The following is a 19,862-nucleotide window of genomic DNA, read 5'->3' on the forward strand; positions in this document are numbered from 1 at the left end:
TAAATTGCTCAGGATTGAGGAACTAGGAAGAAAAAAGTTTTTAATCCAAGCAAATAGAAGACTAGACCAGCTACTCTGACTTGGGAGTCAAGGTCTAAGTATATGCATGGAACACTCATGATATATTTATTATTATTCATTCATTCATTCATTTTTAGAGATAGGGTCTTGCTCTGTCACTCAGGTTGAAGTACAGTGGCATAATCTAAGCTCTCTCAAACTTTGAACTCCTGGGCTTAGGCTCCCCTCCCACCTTAGCCTCCCTAGTAGCTGGGGCTATAGGAACAGGCCATCACACCCAATTAATTTTTTCTTATTTTTTATAGAGACAGTATCTTGCTATGTTGCCCAGTCTGGTCTTGAACTCCTGGCCTCGAGCAACCCTCCTCCCTCAGCCTCCCAAAGTGCTAGGATTACAGACCTAAGCCACTGAACCTGGCCCATATGGCATATACTCTAAATGTCACTGACTATGTGATACACAGTGTAAGGTCTCACTCTTGAAGGAACTAAGATTCAAGTATATATTATATATTATGCTCTTAAGTGTTACACTATTTTGCTTTTTAAATACTCTCCTCTGAAAACCTTGCATTTTATTATACTCTGGATAATCAATAAATCTATTCCAAGGACTAGTCTCAGGAGCCTTATAATTTTTTAAATGTTAAACAAAGTAGGTGCTATTTCAAAGTCCTTTTAAGGTTGGATTTAATGAATGCCAAGCATCTCAAATCCACAGGAAATTTTTTCTAACACAACACTGCTGGATATCTTCTCAAAAGGAAAGTTAACATATGCACCAAATGGAATTCTCATTGAGCTCCAAGTACTCCTTATCAGATAGAATAAGTGTGTTGCTGTCACTGTTGTTTAGTGTGCCCAAACAATGAATATTATTTATAGGAAAAACAAGCTTTTTAAAATTCTCTGCCCTGTTCTTTGCCACTAACCATGCCTCCACAACCATTGGAATAGTTCCACCTCCTTTTTAACAACTTCCCATTAAACCTCATGAACCATATCCTGTATTTAATGGGCTGTTAATATTTTAAAGCTTCTGTAGTTGTACTGTAAATCCCTGGTCTTTTTTGCAACATTGAAAAGATACACCAACAAAATTCTTCCCAGCTGATGATATAAGGATACCACGTAACTTAAATTTTGACAGTTGAACAATAAGTTGTAGTGTTACAATAGGCACAATCACTACAATGTAACAGGCACAGTAATTATGACAGTTACATATCTGAAAACACTAAGTAGGGTTGGGAACATGCAGTCATTTCACTGGCTCCAAGCCACATACTTGTCACATTAGCCCAGCATAGGCCACAATGCACTTGCTTAATCACTAACATGGCACTTCAGTGCTTAAAAAATGAATAAATAAAATTAAGGTAATATGCCAAGAGAGTTTAAGTTGATAATTTATTTCACTTTACAAAATTCACAAAGACAAAAATGATGAAGTAAACTAGTTAATTATATCAAGAAGGTAAACCAGAGCTCTAAAAACATTTTTTGTACATCCAACATTCTGAGGAGAAGTAAACAGTTCAGTTGATGTCATTTCTAGTTTCTATTCCTGTTTTTATGCATGTATACAACCATTTTAATAATTCTTGCCAAGAATTAGAATGGAATAACAGTTTTCATCCAAGTTCAGAAAAGGAACCATTAAGATAAAACTTAAAGGGATTAAAATGTCTTGATGACAGCATAAGAAAGAAAGCTACACTACTATCTGAAACAGATATTTCCTATCTATGGCCACCTGTTTCTCCCCAGGTCACTTCTTGCCTAACTCATCTTACACATTCTGTCAAACCCTCCCCCCCTTCTTTTCCTCTCCAATCCTCCAGCCTCCTCTCTAACAATTAGAGATTTCACAGCAGAAATCACCTTCTTGTCCATCAGATAAGTGCTCAGAAAATTCAGTCTTCAGTGACTCTGCCTTTAGAAAACACTGAAATATATTTAAAATACTTTTTCCAATGGCCAGAAATGAGATTCAGTTACAACAGAAAGGCTATACAATGCAGTGTTCAGAATTTTCCCATTAATCCAATCCTAAACTCTTATTCTGATAAAATGTACCAACTTATCCTCTTTCTGAGCAGGGTGGGTAGAGAATTTGGCCACATATTCTCTTGTCTCCTTTGTCCAGTCCCATCACATTGTATGGTTGCCCACTTCCTAACCACTTGATATTTTAAATTTATTCTTTATGTTTCCTGACTCTGGTGTCCCTGTCTCCAAGAGGCTCAGAAACCATTTTGATATATATTACACAAATATGCCCTCTTTTTAATTGCTGATTCTTGACTTTCAGTTTCACAACATCCTTTAAAGTGTGCTTTCAGATGTCCAATTTACTGCTAGCTGCTGATATCTCACATATCTTAAATCCTTTAGCTTTAAAAAAAAAACTCCACAATCATTCTTGACATTAACTGTAGTTTTCTTTTATTTTTAACCCGACAGCTTTTCTCTACTGATTTCCAAGATTTATATTATAGTATCTTTTCTTCTTGAATACTATATCTGTGTGTGTATATATGTACCATATGAATATATACATACATGTATGTATATATTCATATATACATACATGTATGTATATATTCATATATATATACATGGATTATGCTATCTACACTACCACAAATTTCAAGATTGTTCAATGTTTTCCTATACACTTAATGAGCATACTCTGTCATTACATAATTCATCTCTGGGAAATCATTTGAACAATTTCCTTTTTCAGAGGTTCCTTGTATGAGTTCAAAATGACTACTTTGATTGCATAAGGTCAAACATACCACTTTATTTCATAATGTCTAAATACTGCAATAAGATTCCATTTGTTTGAATTAGCATCTAAATAAAATTTCTTTTTTTCCCCTAACTCCTCACTAATAAAATGAAAAAACAGGCAAGGTAATTTCTAAGAGCCCTTCTAATACTAAATTCCTATAAGGAGAAATCCTAAATAATTAAGGTAGTACTTCCAAAGAAGGAAAGATTGGGGCAGATGAATATCCTATATCCTCAAAGTCCCAAGTTCATTGTGGGCCAAATTCTCACAAGTTGTTCAGTAATGCTGCCAACACTTTTCTTGTGTTAATCAATTGCAGAATGAAGGAGGATTTTCTAGGGGTATCAAACTTTGACACCTATGGATAACTTTAAAAAACTGCTCACATAATATATAACCATGTAGCTTACAGAAACTTTTTGCTCTTTATGGTTTCTTCATAAAAATGTTCCCCACTCATTAAAAAATTCAGAATTAGTTTTGACAGTGTTTCAAACACACCAAATTCTCGACTTTTACCAATCATAAACTCCAGTCTTGACTAATTAGTTAGGTAACTTATTACGTTTAAACAGAAAGACCACCTCTTTTTCATAAGATAATTCTAATCTCTTTCATCTGTTCTCACAGGAAATTTATTTTCCCCTTAGTAAAGGAATATTTAACAGAATAACATGTATATTCTCTAGGTTTAAACAAATGTATAAAGACATGTATCCACCATTATAGTATCATACAGATTAGTTTCGCTTTCCTGAAAATCCTTTGTGCTTTGCCTATTCATCCCATTCGCTCCCCCAAGGCCTAGCAACCAATTACCTTTTTACTATCTCTAATAATTTTGCCTTTTTCAGAATATCATATAACTAGAATCATACAGTATCCAGCCTTCCCATGTTAGCTTCTTTCACTTAGTAATATGCATTTAAGTTTCTTCTATGTCTTTCCATGATGTGATAGTGCATTACTTTTTCGTACTGAATAATATTCCATTGTCTGGATGCACCACAATTTATTTATCCATTCACCTCCATCTTGCTTTCAATTTGGGGCAATTATATAAAAAGCTGCTGTATCTGTGTGCAGGTATTTGTGTGGACATAACTTTTAAACTCCTTTGGGTAAATATCAAAGACCTTGACTGCTGGATCATACGGTAACCAAATCTTTAGTTTTCTAAGAAACGACCAAACTATCTTCCAAAGTGGCTATAGCCTTTTACATTCTCACCAGCAATGAATGAGAGTTCCTGTTGCTACACATCCTTTTCAGCTTTTGGTGTTGTCAGCGTTCTGAACATGGCCATTCTAACTAGAGTGTAGTGGTATCTCATTGTTTTAATTTGCATTTCCTTGAAGACTTACGAGGTGAGCATCTTTTCATACACTTATTGGTATTTACATATCTTCTTTGGTAATGTCCCTGCTAAGGTCTTTGGCCCATTTTTAAATTTTGTTTTTTCTTTTTGTTGAGTTTTAAGAGTTCTTTGTATATTTAAATAACAGTCCTTTATCAGATATGTCTTTTACAAATATTTTCTCCCAGTCTGTGGCTTGACTTTTCATTTTCTTGATAGTTTCTTTCACAAAGCAGAAAATTTTTTTATTTTAATGAAGTCAAGCTTATCAATCCTTTCTTACATGAATTGTGCTTTTGGTATCATATTGTAAAAATCATTACCAAACCCACGGTCAACTAGATTTTTCTCCTATGTTGTTATCTAGTTTCGTGGTTTTGCATCTTACATTTAGATCTATAATCCATTTTTAGTTAACTTTTGTGAAGGATGTAAAGTCTGTGTCTAGATTCATTTTTTGCATGTGATGTCCAGTTGTCCTAAGACTATTTATTGAAAAGACTATCTTTTTCTCCCTTCTATTGAATTTGCTCCTCTGTCAAAGATCAGTTGACTGTATTTATGTGGTTCTATTTCTAGGCTCTTTATTTTGCACATCTATGTGCTTATTCTTTCATCAATATCACACTGTCTTGGTTTCATTATACTATAATGTCTTGTAGTATTGTATTGAAGTCAGATAGTGTCAATCCTTCAATTTTATTTTCCTTCTATATATTATGTTAACTATTTTGAGTCTTTTGCCTCTCCACATAAATTTAGAATCAGCTTGTTGATATTTAAAAAATAACTTGCTGGGATTTTGACTAGATTTAATTGGATCTACAGATCAAGTTGAAAAAAAATGACATCTTGATAATATTGAGTCTTCCTATCCATGAACATAGAATAACTCTCTCCATTTATTAATTTCTTCTCAATTTCTTTCATCAGAGTTTTGTAGTCATCCTCATATAGATCTTATACATACTCTGTTCAGTGTATACGTAAGTATTTCATTTTGGGAGGTGCTAATAATGTAAATTGTATAGTGTTTTCCAAATTCTACTTGTTTATTGCTGGTATATACAAAAACATCAACTTTTGCATATTAACCTTGTATCCTGCAAACTTGCTATAATTACTTATTAGCTCCACAAACTGTTTTGATTCCCTCATAGTTTCTATAATCATGTCATCTACCAACAGAGTTTTATTTCTTCCTTCTCAATAAGTATACATTTTATTTCCTTTTCCTGTTTTATTGCATTAGCCAGTACAATGATGAAAAGGAGTGGTGAGAGAGGACATCTTGTCTCATTCCTGATCTTAATGAGAAGGCTTCTATCATCTCATCATTAAGTATGATGTTAGGTATAGGTAATTTTATAGATGTGCTTTATCCATTTGAGGAAGTTTCCCTCTATTCCTAGTTTGGGAAAATACCAAAGAGCATGACTGCTGGATCATATGGTAACTCAAGACCGTTGTTCTTCCTGTTCCCTTTAACTAGAACGTCCTCCAACTATTCATATGGCTTAGTTACTCTACCACATCAATTCAGTCTCTAATTAAATCTCACCTTAAGAAAGGCCTTCTTGACCACTGTATAAAACAACAATTCCCACACACATATATAAATACATAGTATGACTCTCTAGAATCCATCACCTTCATACATTTATCACTACCTACCGTATTCTATATGTATTTGTTTATCTTGCTTTTCATCGTGCCCCCTACTAAAATGTAAGCTCTTCAAAAGAAAGAATTGTTTGTTCACTGCTATATTTCAGCACATAAAATGCACAGTACATGAGTGCTCAATAAAAATGAATAACTTCATGAACATTACACATTCTCCCAATTTAAAATCACTGCTTAAGAATCTTCACCCAAATTGTCCATTACATACAGAAATTACATATCAAATCCTGAAAAAATTCCAAAAGAGAAAACAGTTTTTGTGATTTCAGAAAATTACTTCCAACTCTGTATGACTGAATTCATCATATTCTTTCCTTAAAATACACTTGGGATTGAGAGAAAAGAAGATAGGCAATACTGGAAACAGAGGAAAAGTGAAAAAGGGTATCAAAAAGTTGGGAGTTCCAATGACAAACTTAGCTCATGTCACAAATGCTAAAGTCCCAGACCTTGCAGATAACTAACTATGCAACATGTCAATGTATTATAAAAAATAACATTTCTTCTTATATTATTTATTACATACAAATTCAAGAATGTTACACTTAAGTTTATATCGAGTTACTCATAACTCATTAAGTTAAATAAAATATAAGAAGAAGCTATAGGTAATAATAGCCGTTAGCTTTCTTTAATTGACAAGTAAATTGACAAGCAGGATGTTTTTATATATGCATACATTGTGGAATAGCTAAATCAAGCTAATGTATGCATTATCTCAAATACTTATTTTTCTATGGAAAGAACACTTAAAATCTACACTCTTGGCAATTTTCAGGTATATATTGTTATTGACTGTAGTCACCCTGATGTACAACAGATCTCTTGAGCTTATTCCTCCTGTCTAACTCAAATTTTGTGTCTTTTAATCAACATCTCACTAACTTCCCGGACCCCAGCTTCTGGAAACCACCATTTTACTCTCCGTTTCTATGAGTTTGATTTTTTTATACTCCACATGTAAGTGAGATCATGTGGTATTTGTCTTTCTGGGCCTGGCTTACTTCCCTTAACATAATGTTCTTCAAGTTCATCTATGTTGTTGTAAATGACAGGATTTCCTTCTTTTTAAAAGCTGAATAGTATTCCATCATATGTTTATACCAAATTTTCTTTATCTATTTATCCATTAATGGACACTTAGATTGATTCCATATGCTCCAATGAACATGAGAGTGCAGATAGATCTTGAAATACTGATTTCATATCCTTTGGATATATACTCAAGTAGTGGGATTGATGGATAGTTCTATGGTAGTTCTATTTTAATTTTTTTGAGGACCCTCCATACTGCTTTATGTAATAGCTGTACAGCTTTCTTTTTCTTAATAATTTTTGAATAAGAAGTTTTTATTTAGAAGGAAAAAATGTGTAAAAGCCAAATTTCTATAAATGACTCTAATCTAATAGAATCCTATTATCTCTTTCATTAGCATTTTCTTCCTACTCCAATTGCCTCCCATCTTTTGCTGCCAATCCTTCCTCATAGTCTTTCTGGTCCCAATGCTTCTCAAATTGGAGTATGAGTGATGAGGGGAGTTTGGCAGGTTGGTACAAAGTAAGAAAAATTGTAACATAAATATGCTGCATCCTCTTGCTGTTTCAATTTTATTCAAAGATAGGAGTATAATCGGGAAAGAGGAAGAAAAAAACGATTTAACTGGTAACTGAAAACATTTATATTAATATAAACATAGATACATTATGAAGCAACATTTAAACAAAAGTCTTTGAAAAATAATGTATTTGTGGATGGCTGTCCTTAAGTATAACGAAGTAGAGAATTAGAGATGCCCCACTGTGTATCCCATTAAGTCTTCTATCAAGTCAATTAGTCCCACTAGCATGCTAAATATTAATAATAGTTATCATTTATTGAGTACTTTTGAACCAGGCACTATTATAAGAAATTTAAAAGAATTATTTAATCTTCACAACTACTCTATGAGTTATTATTATCATCTCCATTTAAAGAAATTTAAGCACAAAGAAATAAAGTAACTTGTTCAAGGTTGCACAGTTAGAAAAATGGTAAAAGGCAAGAAATATTTAACATTATAAATGTTTAATATGTGATATATTCTGGAAGGATGTACATTTCAAAAATGAAAATGAGATATCAAATGCTAAAAGTGCCTAAGAAGCAAGAAATTAAATTGGAATAGTAGAATGACTAACACTAATGCAGTCTCACCTGTTCATAACATTAGTCCTTGGAAGAGTGAATTAGATTATCAGTGTCACGTATAAGTACTTTTTCATGAAAACACATGCATACATGCACACTTACATACACACCTATTTGAATAAATACACATGGTTTTATATCATAAAACAATGCCCTATAAATATTTTTAAAGCAGTTATTTCATTACTCTTACCTTGACAGTGTGTTATAAGTTATCTACACATTACACAGTGATAGGCCCACATCACCAATAAAATGTCCCTACACAAATAAATTTGCAGAAGAGGGTATTTTGCATATTATCTGCTTTGGCAGTAAGTTATGGATAATTCATATTGGAAATATAATATACAATAGCCTGGTTATTAGAAAATTTTGGTCAACAACAAACAGAAATGATTATTTATGTAAAATATATATTTGATATCAAATAACAACTTAACTAAAAATTAAATAAATGATGAAACTAAATTGATAGTAATAATATAACTGAAAATCAACAATTGAAGGAAATGAAAACCATGACTAATTCAAAATAACACTGAAACAAAGTATTTTCTGAAAATCCAATTGTTTGCAGCTGAAAATGTTAATATTATTAGTTTAAATTTCTCTATGTATATCTCACTACTCTCTGCTATGCTGATTAATTTTATGAATATCAAGCTTTAGCAAGCCTTTATAACTTGCTTAGTAGTTTGCTAATAAACAGCCTGAACCTACACATCAAAAATCAAAGTACAAGCAACAGCATTTACTGATCTGTTGCACCAAAGAAAGAACTTGTCTTTTTGATCAATTTCTAGCCCCTCTGAATGACCTTATAAGACCTAGCAACAGGCCTCCATATCTTTTTAAAGAATCACTGGCTAAAACAGGCTCAGCAGGACATCTTCTCACATGACAATGGTTTCTCTAAAGGAACTCTGTGGTAAGCCTGTGTTTTTCTAAATCTCCTTCCAGTTTCAAAAAAGTGAATAAATGAAAACTTGGCATGATACCTAGGCAAGATTGCAAACCTTAACATAAGCTGTCAGTCACAGTTTTCCCAGGCAATTTTCTTCAGTAGGCAATGTATTAGTCAGGTTTTCCAGAAACATTTCCAATAACAAACACAGCAGGGATTTTTAAGTACACTGTTTTCAATTTTATCTATAAACATCTAATTGTAAAAGAAGATTAATATTTAAAATAAAACTTAAAATATAAGCAATATTATTAATTGCTCCTCATTGGCCATTAAGTTAGATAATGCAGAATTCTTTTCTATCCCCAAACAATGCTTTATCTAATATCTGCCATTTCTAATCCCATAAAAAAATTGCATTTGTAACTTGATGCCTTAATGTTAAGGTAATTTTGCAATAAAAGTATCTCCTATTTTTACACATTATAACAAATTAATAGGACTAATAAAAATATACATTTTACATATTCACAGCGGTCAATGAAAACTGCTATTCTACTGGTGTTTAAGATTACACTTACTCTATTTCTAAACAATTATGATTTCCTTTTCCTCCACTAGGCCAGGAGTCTATTACCATAATTCAATCAATAGATAGAAACTAAATGGTAATGATGGGGTTCAGAACACATCACCCCCAACTATTGAGCTTTGGCATATTAAATATGTTAAGCTGAATGAACTTCAGGAACATTGGGTGCAGGAAGGACTCTCTCACCACCTTCTTTCTCCTCTGAAGCAAGTCACAAAAGTCTCAGGTAAGAAGTGCCCTCCCTATAGCCAGAGGAAAGGTGAATCCCAATCTCTGAAGACTAGGGACAAGGGACTAGGGACCCCAAGAGGAATCTGAATTAACAGGCCTTGTTAAGTTTTCCACAGTTTACTACTCTTAATTCATACCCCTTTGTCCTATCACATTTTCCCACAACTTTCAACTCTTTATCAAACCTAGTATTAAAATGCTCAGGTTTAACTGTTTCTTCAGGTCTTTATTTCCTTATGAAGACTCCTATGTCATGTAAAACTTATATTAAATAAACTTGTATGCTTTTCTCCTATTAAATTGTGTTTGTCATTTAATGTTCAGACCCAGTTGGAGACTCTCAGAAGGTCAAGGGAAAGTTTCTCCTTCCCTACACTAAACTAAAAGAAATATATCAAATTATGAATTTTCCTTTAGGGAGAAAATGCTAATACATTTACATAAACAATTATAATACTAGATACAAAGTGTCAAAGGTGCTATAAGAAAGACAAAAATAGGCCCAACCAGGGCTTATGCCTGTAATCCTAGCATTCCAGGAGGCCAAGGCGGGATTGCTTGAGCTCAGGAAATGGAGACCAGCCTGAGCAAGAGTGAGACCCTGTCTCTACCAAAAAAGAAAAAGAAAAAAAAAAAGAAGTTAAAAAAAAGAGAGGAATTGATAAAGCCATATGAGACATTATTTTCGGTTTCTTGTGGGTAAAGGAGAGAAATTTTAAAAGGATTTCTGGGCATTTAAGCTAGACTATAATATAGATAAGAATTTGGTGATGATTCAGAATGGGAAAAGAATAGCCCAAGTGCAGGAACACTTTTAAAGCAAAAATTGTAAAAATGTATTTTGCATACAAGAAGGACAAAAAGCACCCTTTGCTCCTACCTCACATCATATGCTAAAGTTAACTGAAAATTAATCAAAGACCTAAACAAATAGATACGTTGGAATTCATTGGAAGTAAAACATTTCGTGCTTCAAAAAACACTATCAAGAACGTCAAGACAATATAGAAAATGGGAAAAAATTTTCAAATCATTGATAAGAGTCTAATACATAGAATTATTAAAAATTATTACAAATCAGCAATAAAAAGACAAATCATTCAATTAAGAAAAGAGTAAAGGATTTAAATATACATTTCTTCAAAAAAGATATATACACTTGGCCAATAAGCACATGAAAAGATGGTCAAACACCATTAGTCATTAGGGAAAACCAAATTAAAACCACAATAAGATGCCACTCCATACCCACTAGCATGGCTATAATCAAAAGGACAGACAATAGCAAGTGTTGATGAGGATGTAGAGAAACAGGAACCTTATACATTGCAGATGGGATATACACTGCAGCCACTTTGGCAAATAATGTCAGTTCTTTAAAAGGTTAAACAGAATTATTACTATATGACCTAGCAATTCCATTCCTAGGTATGTATCAAAGAAAACTGAAAACCTATGTCCACACAAAAACTTGTATATGACTATTAAGAGCAGCATTATTCATAATAGCTAAAACGGGGAAACAACCCAAAAGTATGTCAAGTGATAAATGGATAACTGCAATGTGGTATGTCCATACAATAGAATATTATTCAGCCATCAAAAAGAATGAAATACTGATTTATGCTACCATATGGATGGACCTTGAAAATATCATGCTATAAGAAATATGCCAAACACAAAAGGCCACAGATTGCATGGTTCCATTTAAATGCAATGTCCAAAATAAGCAAATCCATAGAGAAAGAATGTAGATTAGATTACCTAGGGCTGAAGGGAATACAGAATGACAGCTAATGGATACAAGATTTCTTTTTAGGGTACTGGAAATATTCCGAAATTAGATAGTGGTGATGGTCATACATCTTTGTGAATATACTAAAATCACTGAATTGTACAATTTGAAAGGTAAATTTAATGATATATGAATTCTACCTCAAATTTTTAATGGAAAAGAAAGAAAAAAGAAATGTCCTTTGAAGGCAATATGAAATGTTAGATGTAATGGAGGGGCAAAGTTGACAAAGTAGACTAGAGTCAGATGGTAAAGTTTGTTTGAATTCTAGTCTACAATTTGAACAGCTAAAGACTGCTACTGAAAATAAGACTAAAGAGGAATAATTATAGGAAGAAAAAGTCAACAGGCCATTAAGAAACTTTAAGTAAGTATCCGATAAACTGAGTGACTTACTGTACTAAAAATAAAAATCTGTTTAGGTTCCTCAATTTTCATTAATAGTAATAAAGTAACATAATTTGGATAAAATCCAAGTAATGTAGTAGTTGATAACTTCTTTAATATTAAAACAATTATTCTACTAGCATCTCCCTTCTCTTTCTTTGGAATGCCATGCCATCTCCCTGCTCTCTTCCCCCGTCCTCTCTATCCTTCTAAGGATAAGATACACTTTTAATTTTGATATAACTTAAAAAAAATAAAAACAATTATTCTATTCTCTTTTAAAGCCTGTAATTTGGCATTTTAGATTTAAATCTTTGATAACCTCAGCTGATGATCAATAGCAATTAAAAGCAAAAGCCTGTGTAAGATAGATAAAATATTTTCTTCTTGGGGTTTTTTTGTATTCCAATAAATCTATCTCAAATTCGTACTAGGGTGAAAATCATCAAAGAATAAACAAAAATATGACACTAATGCATTTGAAGTTATATATCTTTTATGGATTGCTATTAAATTTTAATCTAAAAATATAGAATATAAACTATCAGTATCATTTCCCCCATCATTTCTTTTACACTTTAATAACTACTACTTTAAAAAAATTGACTCTAAAAGCCCATTATTCAGAACCATTCTACATTTTACACATAAGAAGCAGTAATGACGAACAAATTTACATAACTCAAATGTGTATTGACTATTCATCTTAATTTGTTCTCTCCTAAATAACAAGACAAAAAGCAGCAGCAACATTGATAAGAAATAAGCAGTTCACCAGGAATTACTTCATCACAGGTTTTAGCTGAAACAATATAAAACAAAAGACTTCAAATTTGTTTTCCAGGCTGTGGCTGCTTTTTCTATTCTTTTATTCTTAAAGCATAGTTTACTTTGATTTTCCCCCTTCATCACCACCCCTCTTCTCCTAAGTGTAATCAAGCAAGAAAAATTCCACTTTGAAGTACAGATTTTGAAAAGAGAATAAATCAAAGCTTTTCTGAACCCTATGTCCTCCGAAAGATCTACTATAGAACTCATGAAGTAGGCAATTAAATGGGCAGTTTTAGTTAGAAAATTGAATTTATACATAAAGATAGTGTACCCAACCTCATTCACTTATGAACCAAATGTATTGTTTGTAAATTGGGACTTAAACCTATTTTGTTGTATTGTCAATAGATGCTGGAAAATAGATGCATAAAGTTAACAAAGTCTCTTCATCTTTACTCTACTACTTTACTATATCAACATTCTTGGATGTAAATGGATTACACATGTAACAGTATCAAATGAGCATAGTCGGGGAGGGGCAGTCATTTCCATAACTGCTGCATTTTGGATTAAAGCTCAGAGAATACCTTTTCACAAATGATTCTATGACCATGTATTTTGAAACATAGTAATGGATCAAATAAACATTAAGGTTGCATCTATAAGGCAAAAATGACCTATTTAGAAAAAGAAATACATGCACACACAAAAACTTCAAGTTAATTCTCGAAAAGAAAATAGTAAACTAATAATGTAAAAAAGATAATGTAAAAGTAATGTAAAAAAAATAATGTAAAAAATGAGTAATGTGAAAAAGTAAAACTTATCCTCAGTGGATTTATCAATTGTTTAACTGATTTTATTTATCCTGACTTCTTAACTCTACTGCTTGTCTTGCTCAGTGGACTCTACATCCATTTCTGGGACCTAATTTTGATTATATCTCAGTCACAGACAGTAGTACTTTGTCTTTTCCCTTTTAAATTTAATTCCCTATAGAATTTTTTACTCTCTTGGTTTCAACTCTCCTGTCCCTGGCAATATACAAACTTTTACTTTTTGAATATTAGATCGGTATTTTCTCCTACCTAATGGATCTTTCTATTCTTAAGTTCGACCCTCACTCTCACATTCTAAAGCAAATAACTTCAACTTTTCCATACCTATAAATGTAAAAATCATTCTCGTCCCCCAAGTTGAACTCAGTGTTTATTTTTGACTACTTCTTCTTGGTTTTCACACAGAATAGTCCCAAGTTGTCTTTGTGATGTTTCTGCTTACCATACACTTCCCACTCTCTAATTCTACAGTACGGTGTTTATACATGCAGATGCCTTCTCATTGATTTCTCTGTCCTTAGTGCAATTTGGCCATTATTAGTTATATTTTCCTAAAATGTTATTATCTTTTTATTAAGAAAAAATAAACTAAACTTAAAAAGAAAAGACAAATTTTCTACATGAATTCAATTAATACTTCTAGATTAATCTATTTTTATCATTTCTTGCAGCCTTTTGGCTAAGATTAAATACAGATTAATCTACTTGTCATTTTATATAGGGGAACTGGACATATGAGAAAAATGAAAGTGAAAGTAAAATATTAGAATTGAAGATAAAATAAGATGTTTGAAAATCAAGGGAAAAGATTGCCAAAAATGGGTAGGAAGAATTGAGGAAAAAACAGAACATCTAAAAAAGAAAAAGTATATAATTTTAAAACAAAAATGAATTAAATTCAGATTAATCACAGCTAAAGAAAGAATTAAGAACTGGTAGATATGAAAAAAAGCACTCAGACTGCAGCACAGAGTGACAAGTAGATGATTATTTTTTTTTAAAGATTAAGAGAACTGTAGGCTAAATGAGAACATCAAGCATAAGTCAAAAAAGACCAAGGAGAAAATAGAAAGAATTGAGGAGAAGCTATATTTTTAAATCTAATGCCTGCAAAATATCAAGCATTGATGAAAGAAAGATATTAATCCACTGATACAGAAGGCATATTATATACTAAACCGTATATAATTGTTGGATATGAGTAAGATTATAGAAGCCTACCCAAATGAATAAAAAATAACAATAAATGTAAACAGAACAAACTTTATAGCTAAAAGATTGAAGTTGTCAAAAAGAATGAAGAAATAACCCACCTAGTTATTTGCTATTTATTAGAGACACACCTACAATAATAGAAAAGGGTTAGAAGTAAAAGAATATAAAAAAATATACCAGGCAAATGCTACCTAAAAGAAAGCTAGACTATAAGATAAAAAGAATTATTAGAGACAAAGAAACTCATTATATTTTATGAAAAGATTCAATGTACTAGGAATAGATAATTTCAAACTTGTATCTAAATAAAATAGTCTTAAACTTTATAAAGTAAAATCTGACAGAAGGACAGAAGTAACCTGAAAAAGTAAAAATTGACAGGAGGACAGAAGTAACTTGACAAATCCAAATCAAACTGGGATTTTCAAAATATATCTTTTAATTGACATGTCATATGTCAGTAAAAATAGGAAAAAGTTGAACAAAATAACAGACAAATTTAATTCAATGGACACATACAGAACCTACATATAACAGAAGAATACACATGTGTGTTCTCGAACACACAAATTGACCGCTTACTAGGCTGTACAGCAAACCTAAATAAATTTCAAAAAAACCCATTATTACACAAACCACATTCTCTGATTACAAGAGAAATTAGTAACAAAATAACCAAAATATCTCCATATGTTTACAAATTTTAAAATTCACTTGAAAATAACTCAAGAAACAAATAAAAAATTATAATTAAAATTGAAAATATTTAGAAATAGATAATAATGAAAACACTACATATAAAAATTTTGTAGCAAATATGGTCATATTGGGGGAGGTAGGTAAAAAAGACACAATGTTAATGTACTAATTTTCCAATTAAATGTGAGGAAAAAGTAGGGAAAAAAAGAAGACAGACTGAGGAAAATAAAAAAGGCAAGCAATTAATTAATAAAATACATAATCAAGATTTCAAATAGGCCAAGACCAGCAAAGTCAAAATTGTGTACTTGGAAAAAAAACAATAAAATAGACACATACCAGCAAAATTTATTAAAATTTAAAAAGTAAAAGTACAAATCATCAGAGTTAGGAATAAAAAAGGAGACAAAACTACAGATGGTACAAAGATTTAAAAGATATGAAGAAAAAGTTACAAAAAACTTTATGCCAAATGATTTGAACACTTAGGAGTAAGGGGATAATTCCTAGAAAAAAACATAATTTACTAAAACTGAATTTTAAAGAAATAGAAAGCCTGAGTAGCTCTGTAACTGTTAAAATTTAATCAGTACCTTAAAATCCTCCCACAGAAAAAAATAAGAAAATATACTATATTTGCTTTTATATGAATAAATAAATTCTAAAAGGATACACAAAAAACGAATCACAGTGGATATCCAAATGCCTCTGTTTTCTCCTGGTAAAATTTTCTGTGCTTCCTTTCAGTCCTAAAATTACTTAAAATTTTTGTGAAAGGTAATTTGTAGATTAATTCTCTTTTACAAGCAGCCCCAATCTTTATTATGTTACAGACTATTCACTATTTTAATACTCTTTATATATATGAGCGAACTTTGCTATGGTGGCAAAAAACCCAAAGTCTCAATAACTACAACAGCAGGCATTACATATAGGCCGCTGGTTGATTGTTCTTCTCTAGGCTACAAAACTGCTCCACATATCCTATCATTTTAGAACTGAGGCTGAAGAAGCCATTGTGTTTGGTACGTCATTTGTATGCTATTCAAAGGCCAAGCTGTTCAAACTTCTGGCTACGCTACTTCTGCTCATATTCCATTGTTTAAGCAAGTTATATGGCCAAGTCAAAAAGAATATACCATCAATGGCCATTTCAAAACTATGAATGTTATCTGTGGGAAAGAGGAATTACAAGTTTAGTCTCACAGAATAACTTGTGAGTAAAAGAATAATGACCTACATAACACAGGTGTGCTTACAAAAAAAAAATGTAGCTTCCATGAATACACTGCAGAGTTATTATAAACTACTTATTTGTAATCATTTGTGTCTATCCTATCTTTTCTTAATATAAATTTACATTTCACATAAATCTTACCTCTAATTATTTCAAACTCCATTTGTAAGCGATCTGGACATCTTCTCTTTACTGGTACTAAGAGAAACTAATTATCAGCCAGCCTCTGTTTAAACAAGGTCATTCAAACTATTTAAATGAATAATACTACAACTAGGAAAGCACACATTCAAAAATATTACTAGTCATTCATCAAAAACATAAATATATTCTGCTATGGGTCTAAAAGGTAAATATGGTATTCATGCTTTCATTCACGCATTCATACTTTCTATGTTCATTCAAACATTGATTTGCCCAACAGCTACTAAATGCCTCTTATATGCCAGGCTCTTCTTGGTAAATAAAATACGGTGCCTGTTTTTAAAAAGACTTTAGTCTAAAATGGAATAACGAATTTTACATAGGGAAACTTAGTTATTTGGAACCCAAAATACAATTTTATAATTGTTAGCAATATTCAGGAGTAGATGACTTTGACTACAGTTGCCAAGAATTTAACCCCTGCCTGCATCCTGAAAACTATAGATTATATAATTAACTTTGACAGAGGTTAGTATACTTAAGATAACCAAAGCACATAAAAAAGCCACTTCAAAATATTAACAACTTGTCATGGTATAACAACATAACTGAATACATTTTCTATTTTAATTTTTTTCCTATCATTTCACTTTCTGTCAAATTAGGAAGTTGAATCAATCACTCTGTTTACAGAGTATTAACAGCTGTTGAATTAATCCCATTATTTGGTTTAATACTCATTCAGCTAAACCGCATCAAACAACTATGTTTTGGTTTCCTCTATAAATACAGTGATCCTTGAAACTGGGACTAATTACAAGTGGCAAACATAACTGGCTTATCAAAAACAGAAAAACAATAATGTAGAAAGGAGAACTTAATGAAGGTACAAATATATTGGTATAGATACACTCAAAGTTTAGAATAAAAGTAGATAATCAAAGTCAGGTAAATGCAAGTATGAGTTAAAGTACCAATATGACTCAAAACAATACTTGAAATTTTGTTTTCTTTAATTTAAAGTTAAACATGGGGGCAGGGGTGGTGGCTCATGCCTGAATCCCAGCATTTTGGGAGGCCAAGGTGGGAGTATCGCTTGAGGCCAGGAGTTCAAGACCAGTCTCGGCAACGTAGTAAAACCCTGTCACTACAAAAAATAAAATTAGCTGGACATGGTAGTGCACGCTTGTAGTCCTAGCTACTCAAGGAAGCTGAGGCAGAAGGATTGCTTGCTTGAACCCAGGAGTTTGAGGCTGCAGTGAGCTATGTTCAGGCCACTGCACTCCAGCCTGGGAGATAGACTAAGGTCCTTTTTGAAAAAAACTAAAAAATAAAACTAAACTTATAGAAAAAAGAGGTAAGTTTTACTCAGCAGCTCGGGCGGCGGGAGCGACGGCAGCGGCCAGACAGCCCAGCTCCGCGAAGGCTCCCGGCGCGCCGCGGCCCGCAGGCACCCGGCACGCGCCCTCCCCGCCGCCAAGATGCCCAAGAGGAAGGTCAGCTCGGCCGAAGGCGCGGTGAAGGAGGAGCCCAAGAGGAGATCTGCGCGGCTGTCAGCGAAACCTGCTCCTGCGAAGGTGGAGGCGAAGCCCAAAAAGGCAGCAGCAAAGGATAAATCTTCAGACAAAAAAGTGCAACCAAAAGGGAAAAGGGGAGCAAAGGGAAAACAGGCCGAAGTGGCTAACCAAGAAACTAAAGAAGATTTACCTGCAGAGAATGGAGAAACTAAAACTGAGGAGAGTCCAGCCTCTGATGAAGCAGGAGAGAAAGAAGTCAAGTCTGATTAATATCATATACCATGTCTTATCAGTGGTCCCTGTCTCCCTTCTTGTACAATCCAGAGGAATATTTTTATCAACTATTTTGTAAATGCAAGTTTTTTAGTAGCTCTAGAAACATTTTTAAGAAGGAGGGAATCCCACCTCATCCCATTTTTTAAGTGTAAATGATTTTTTTTAAGAGGTGAAATCATTTGCTGGTTGTTTATTTTTTGGTACAACCAGAAAATAGTGTGGGATATTGAATTATGGGAGGCTTTGACTGTCTTGGGTGTCAGCTTAACATTCCATAGATGGGGGTTAGTTTTTATATCCTATAATATAAAGCATACTAAATGGCAATATGGAGTCCCAGGCCTGCATTTAATGTCTTGAACATTTTAAATTACTTCTATTCCCATGTTTTTTAGTAGACTTGTTTCCTAAAGAAAACCACTCCTTGATCATGGCTGTCTCTGTCAGAATTGCATATATTCTGTAACATCTTTGGTCGTGGTAGTCCTGTTTTTCTAATAACTTTGTTAATGTGCTGTGAAAGATTGAAAATTTGAGTATGTAGTATATATGATAATAAATTGTGAATTGGTGGGACTTATGTAACAGCTTATCAACATTTGAAGATACTGGTACTTGATACCCTCTTAAGGAAAATTTGTCTCCAAATTTTAAGCTGGAAAGTCACTGGAATAACTTTTAAAAAGAATGAAAACAAATGGCTTTTAAGATTTTCGGTACGTATGTTAAGAATTGTGTACAATTTGAAATGTCTGTACTGATCCTCAACCAATAAAATCTCAATTACAAAAAAAAAAAAAAAGAGGTAAGTTTTAAAAACAAGAAAACATAATCAAAATTCCAACCACAATTAAGTTAACAAAGACATTTTTATTATACTTCGCTTGCTTTAAGAAATCATTTATGAAAAAGGAGAAGTAATACAACAGGTTTACTTCCAAAGCTCAAAAACCATCATTTCAAAGTAAATTCAATTGCTACCTGTGTTCTCAACAGAAAGGTTCTCTTAAGTACAAACTGAGAAAGTGTTATTATTTTTAGTCACTTTTTATTCAATAAACATTCACAGTCATGAATATAATCATTATTCTACTACAACTCAATTTAAAAGTATAAAGTACTCATTCGCCAAAAGAGAGTCAGAACAGATTTAAAGGACTTCAAGGAATACTTACCTGCTAAGCACCAAAATGGCTTTTC

General features: G+C 32.5%; 2 protein-coding genes across 2 annotated transcripts in view; one reads left to right on the plus strand and one right to left on the minus strand.

The window, feature by feature from the left end:
- ADAMTS6 (ADAM metallopeptidase with thrombospondin type 1 motif 6) overlaps positions 1-19,862 on the minus strand; it is a 292,439-nt gene that overhangs the window by 209,696 nt on the left and 62,881 nt on the right. The gene's annotated exons all lie outside the window — the stretch shown is intronic.
- LOC105882016 (non-histone chromosomal protein HMG-14) lies at positions 18,243-19,464 on the plus strand. Its single transcript, XM_012784076.2, has one exon. The coding sequence runs from the start codon at positions 18,351-18,353 to the stop codon at positions 18,654-18,656; it is 306 nt and encodes a 101-aa protein (XP_012639530.1). The 5' UTR covers positions 18,243-18,350; the 3' UTR covers positions 18,657-19,464.

The sequence above is a fragment of the Microcebus murinus genome, chromosome 11 (genome assembly GCF_040939455.1).
Source record: "Microcebus murinus isolate Inina chromosome 11, M.murinus_Inina_mat1.0, whole genome shotgun sequence".
NCBI lineage: Eukaryota > Metazoa > Chordata > Mammalia > Primates > Cheirogaleidae > Microcebus > Microcebus murinus.

What these genes read in the sequence shown, in the direction of transcription:
- LOC105882016 (XM_012784076.2), top strand. Translation starts at nt 18,351, where the DNA reads ATGCCCAAGAGGAAGGTCAGCTCGGCCGAAGGCGCGGTGAAGGAGGAG.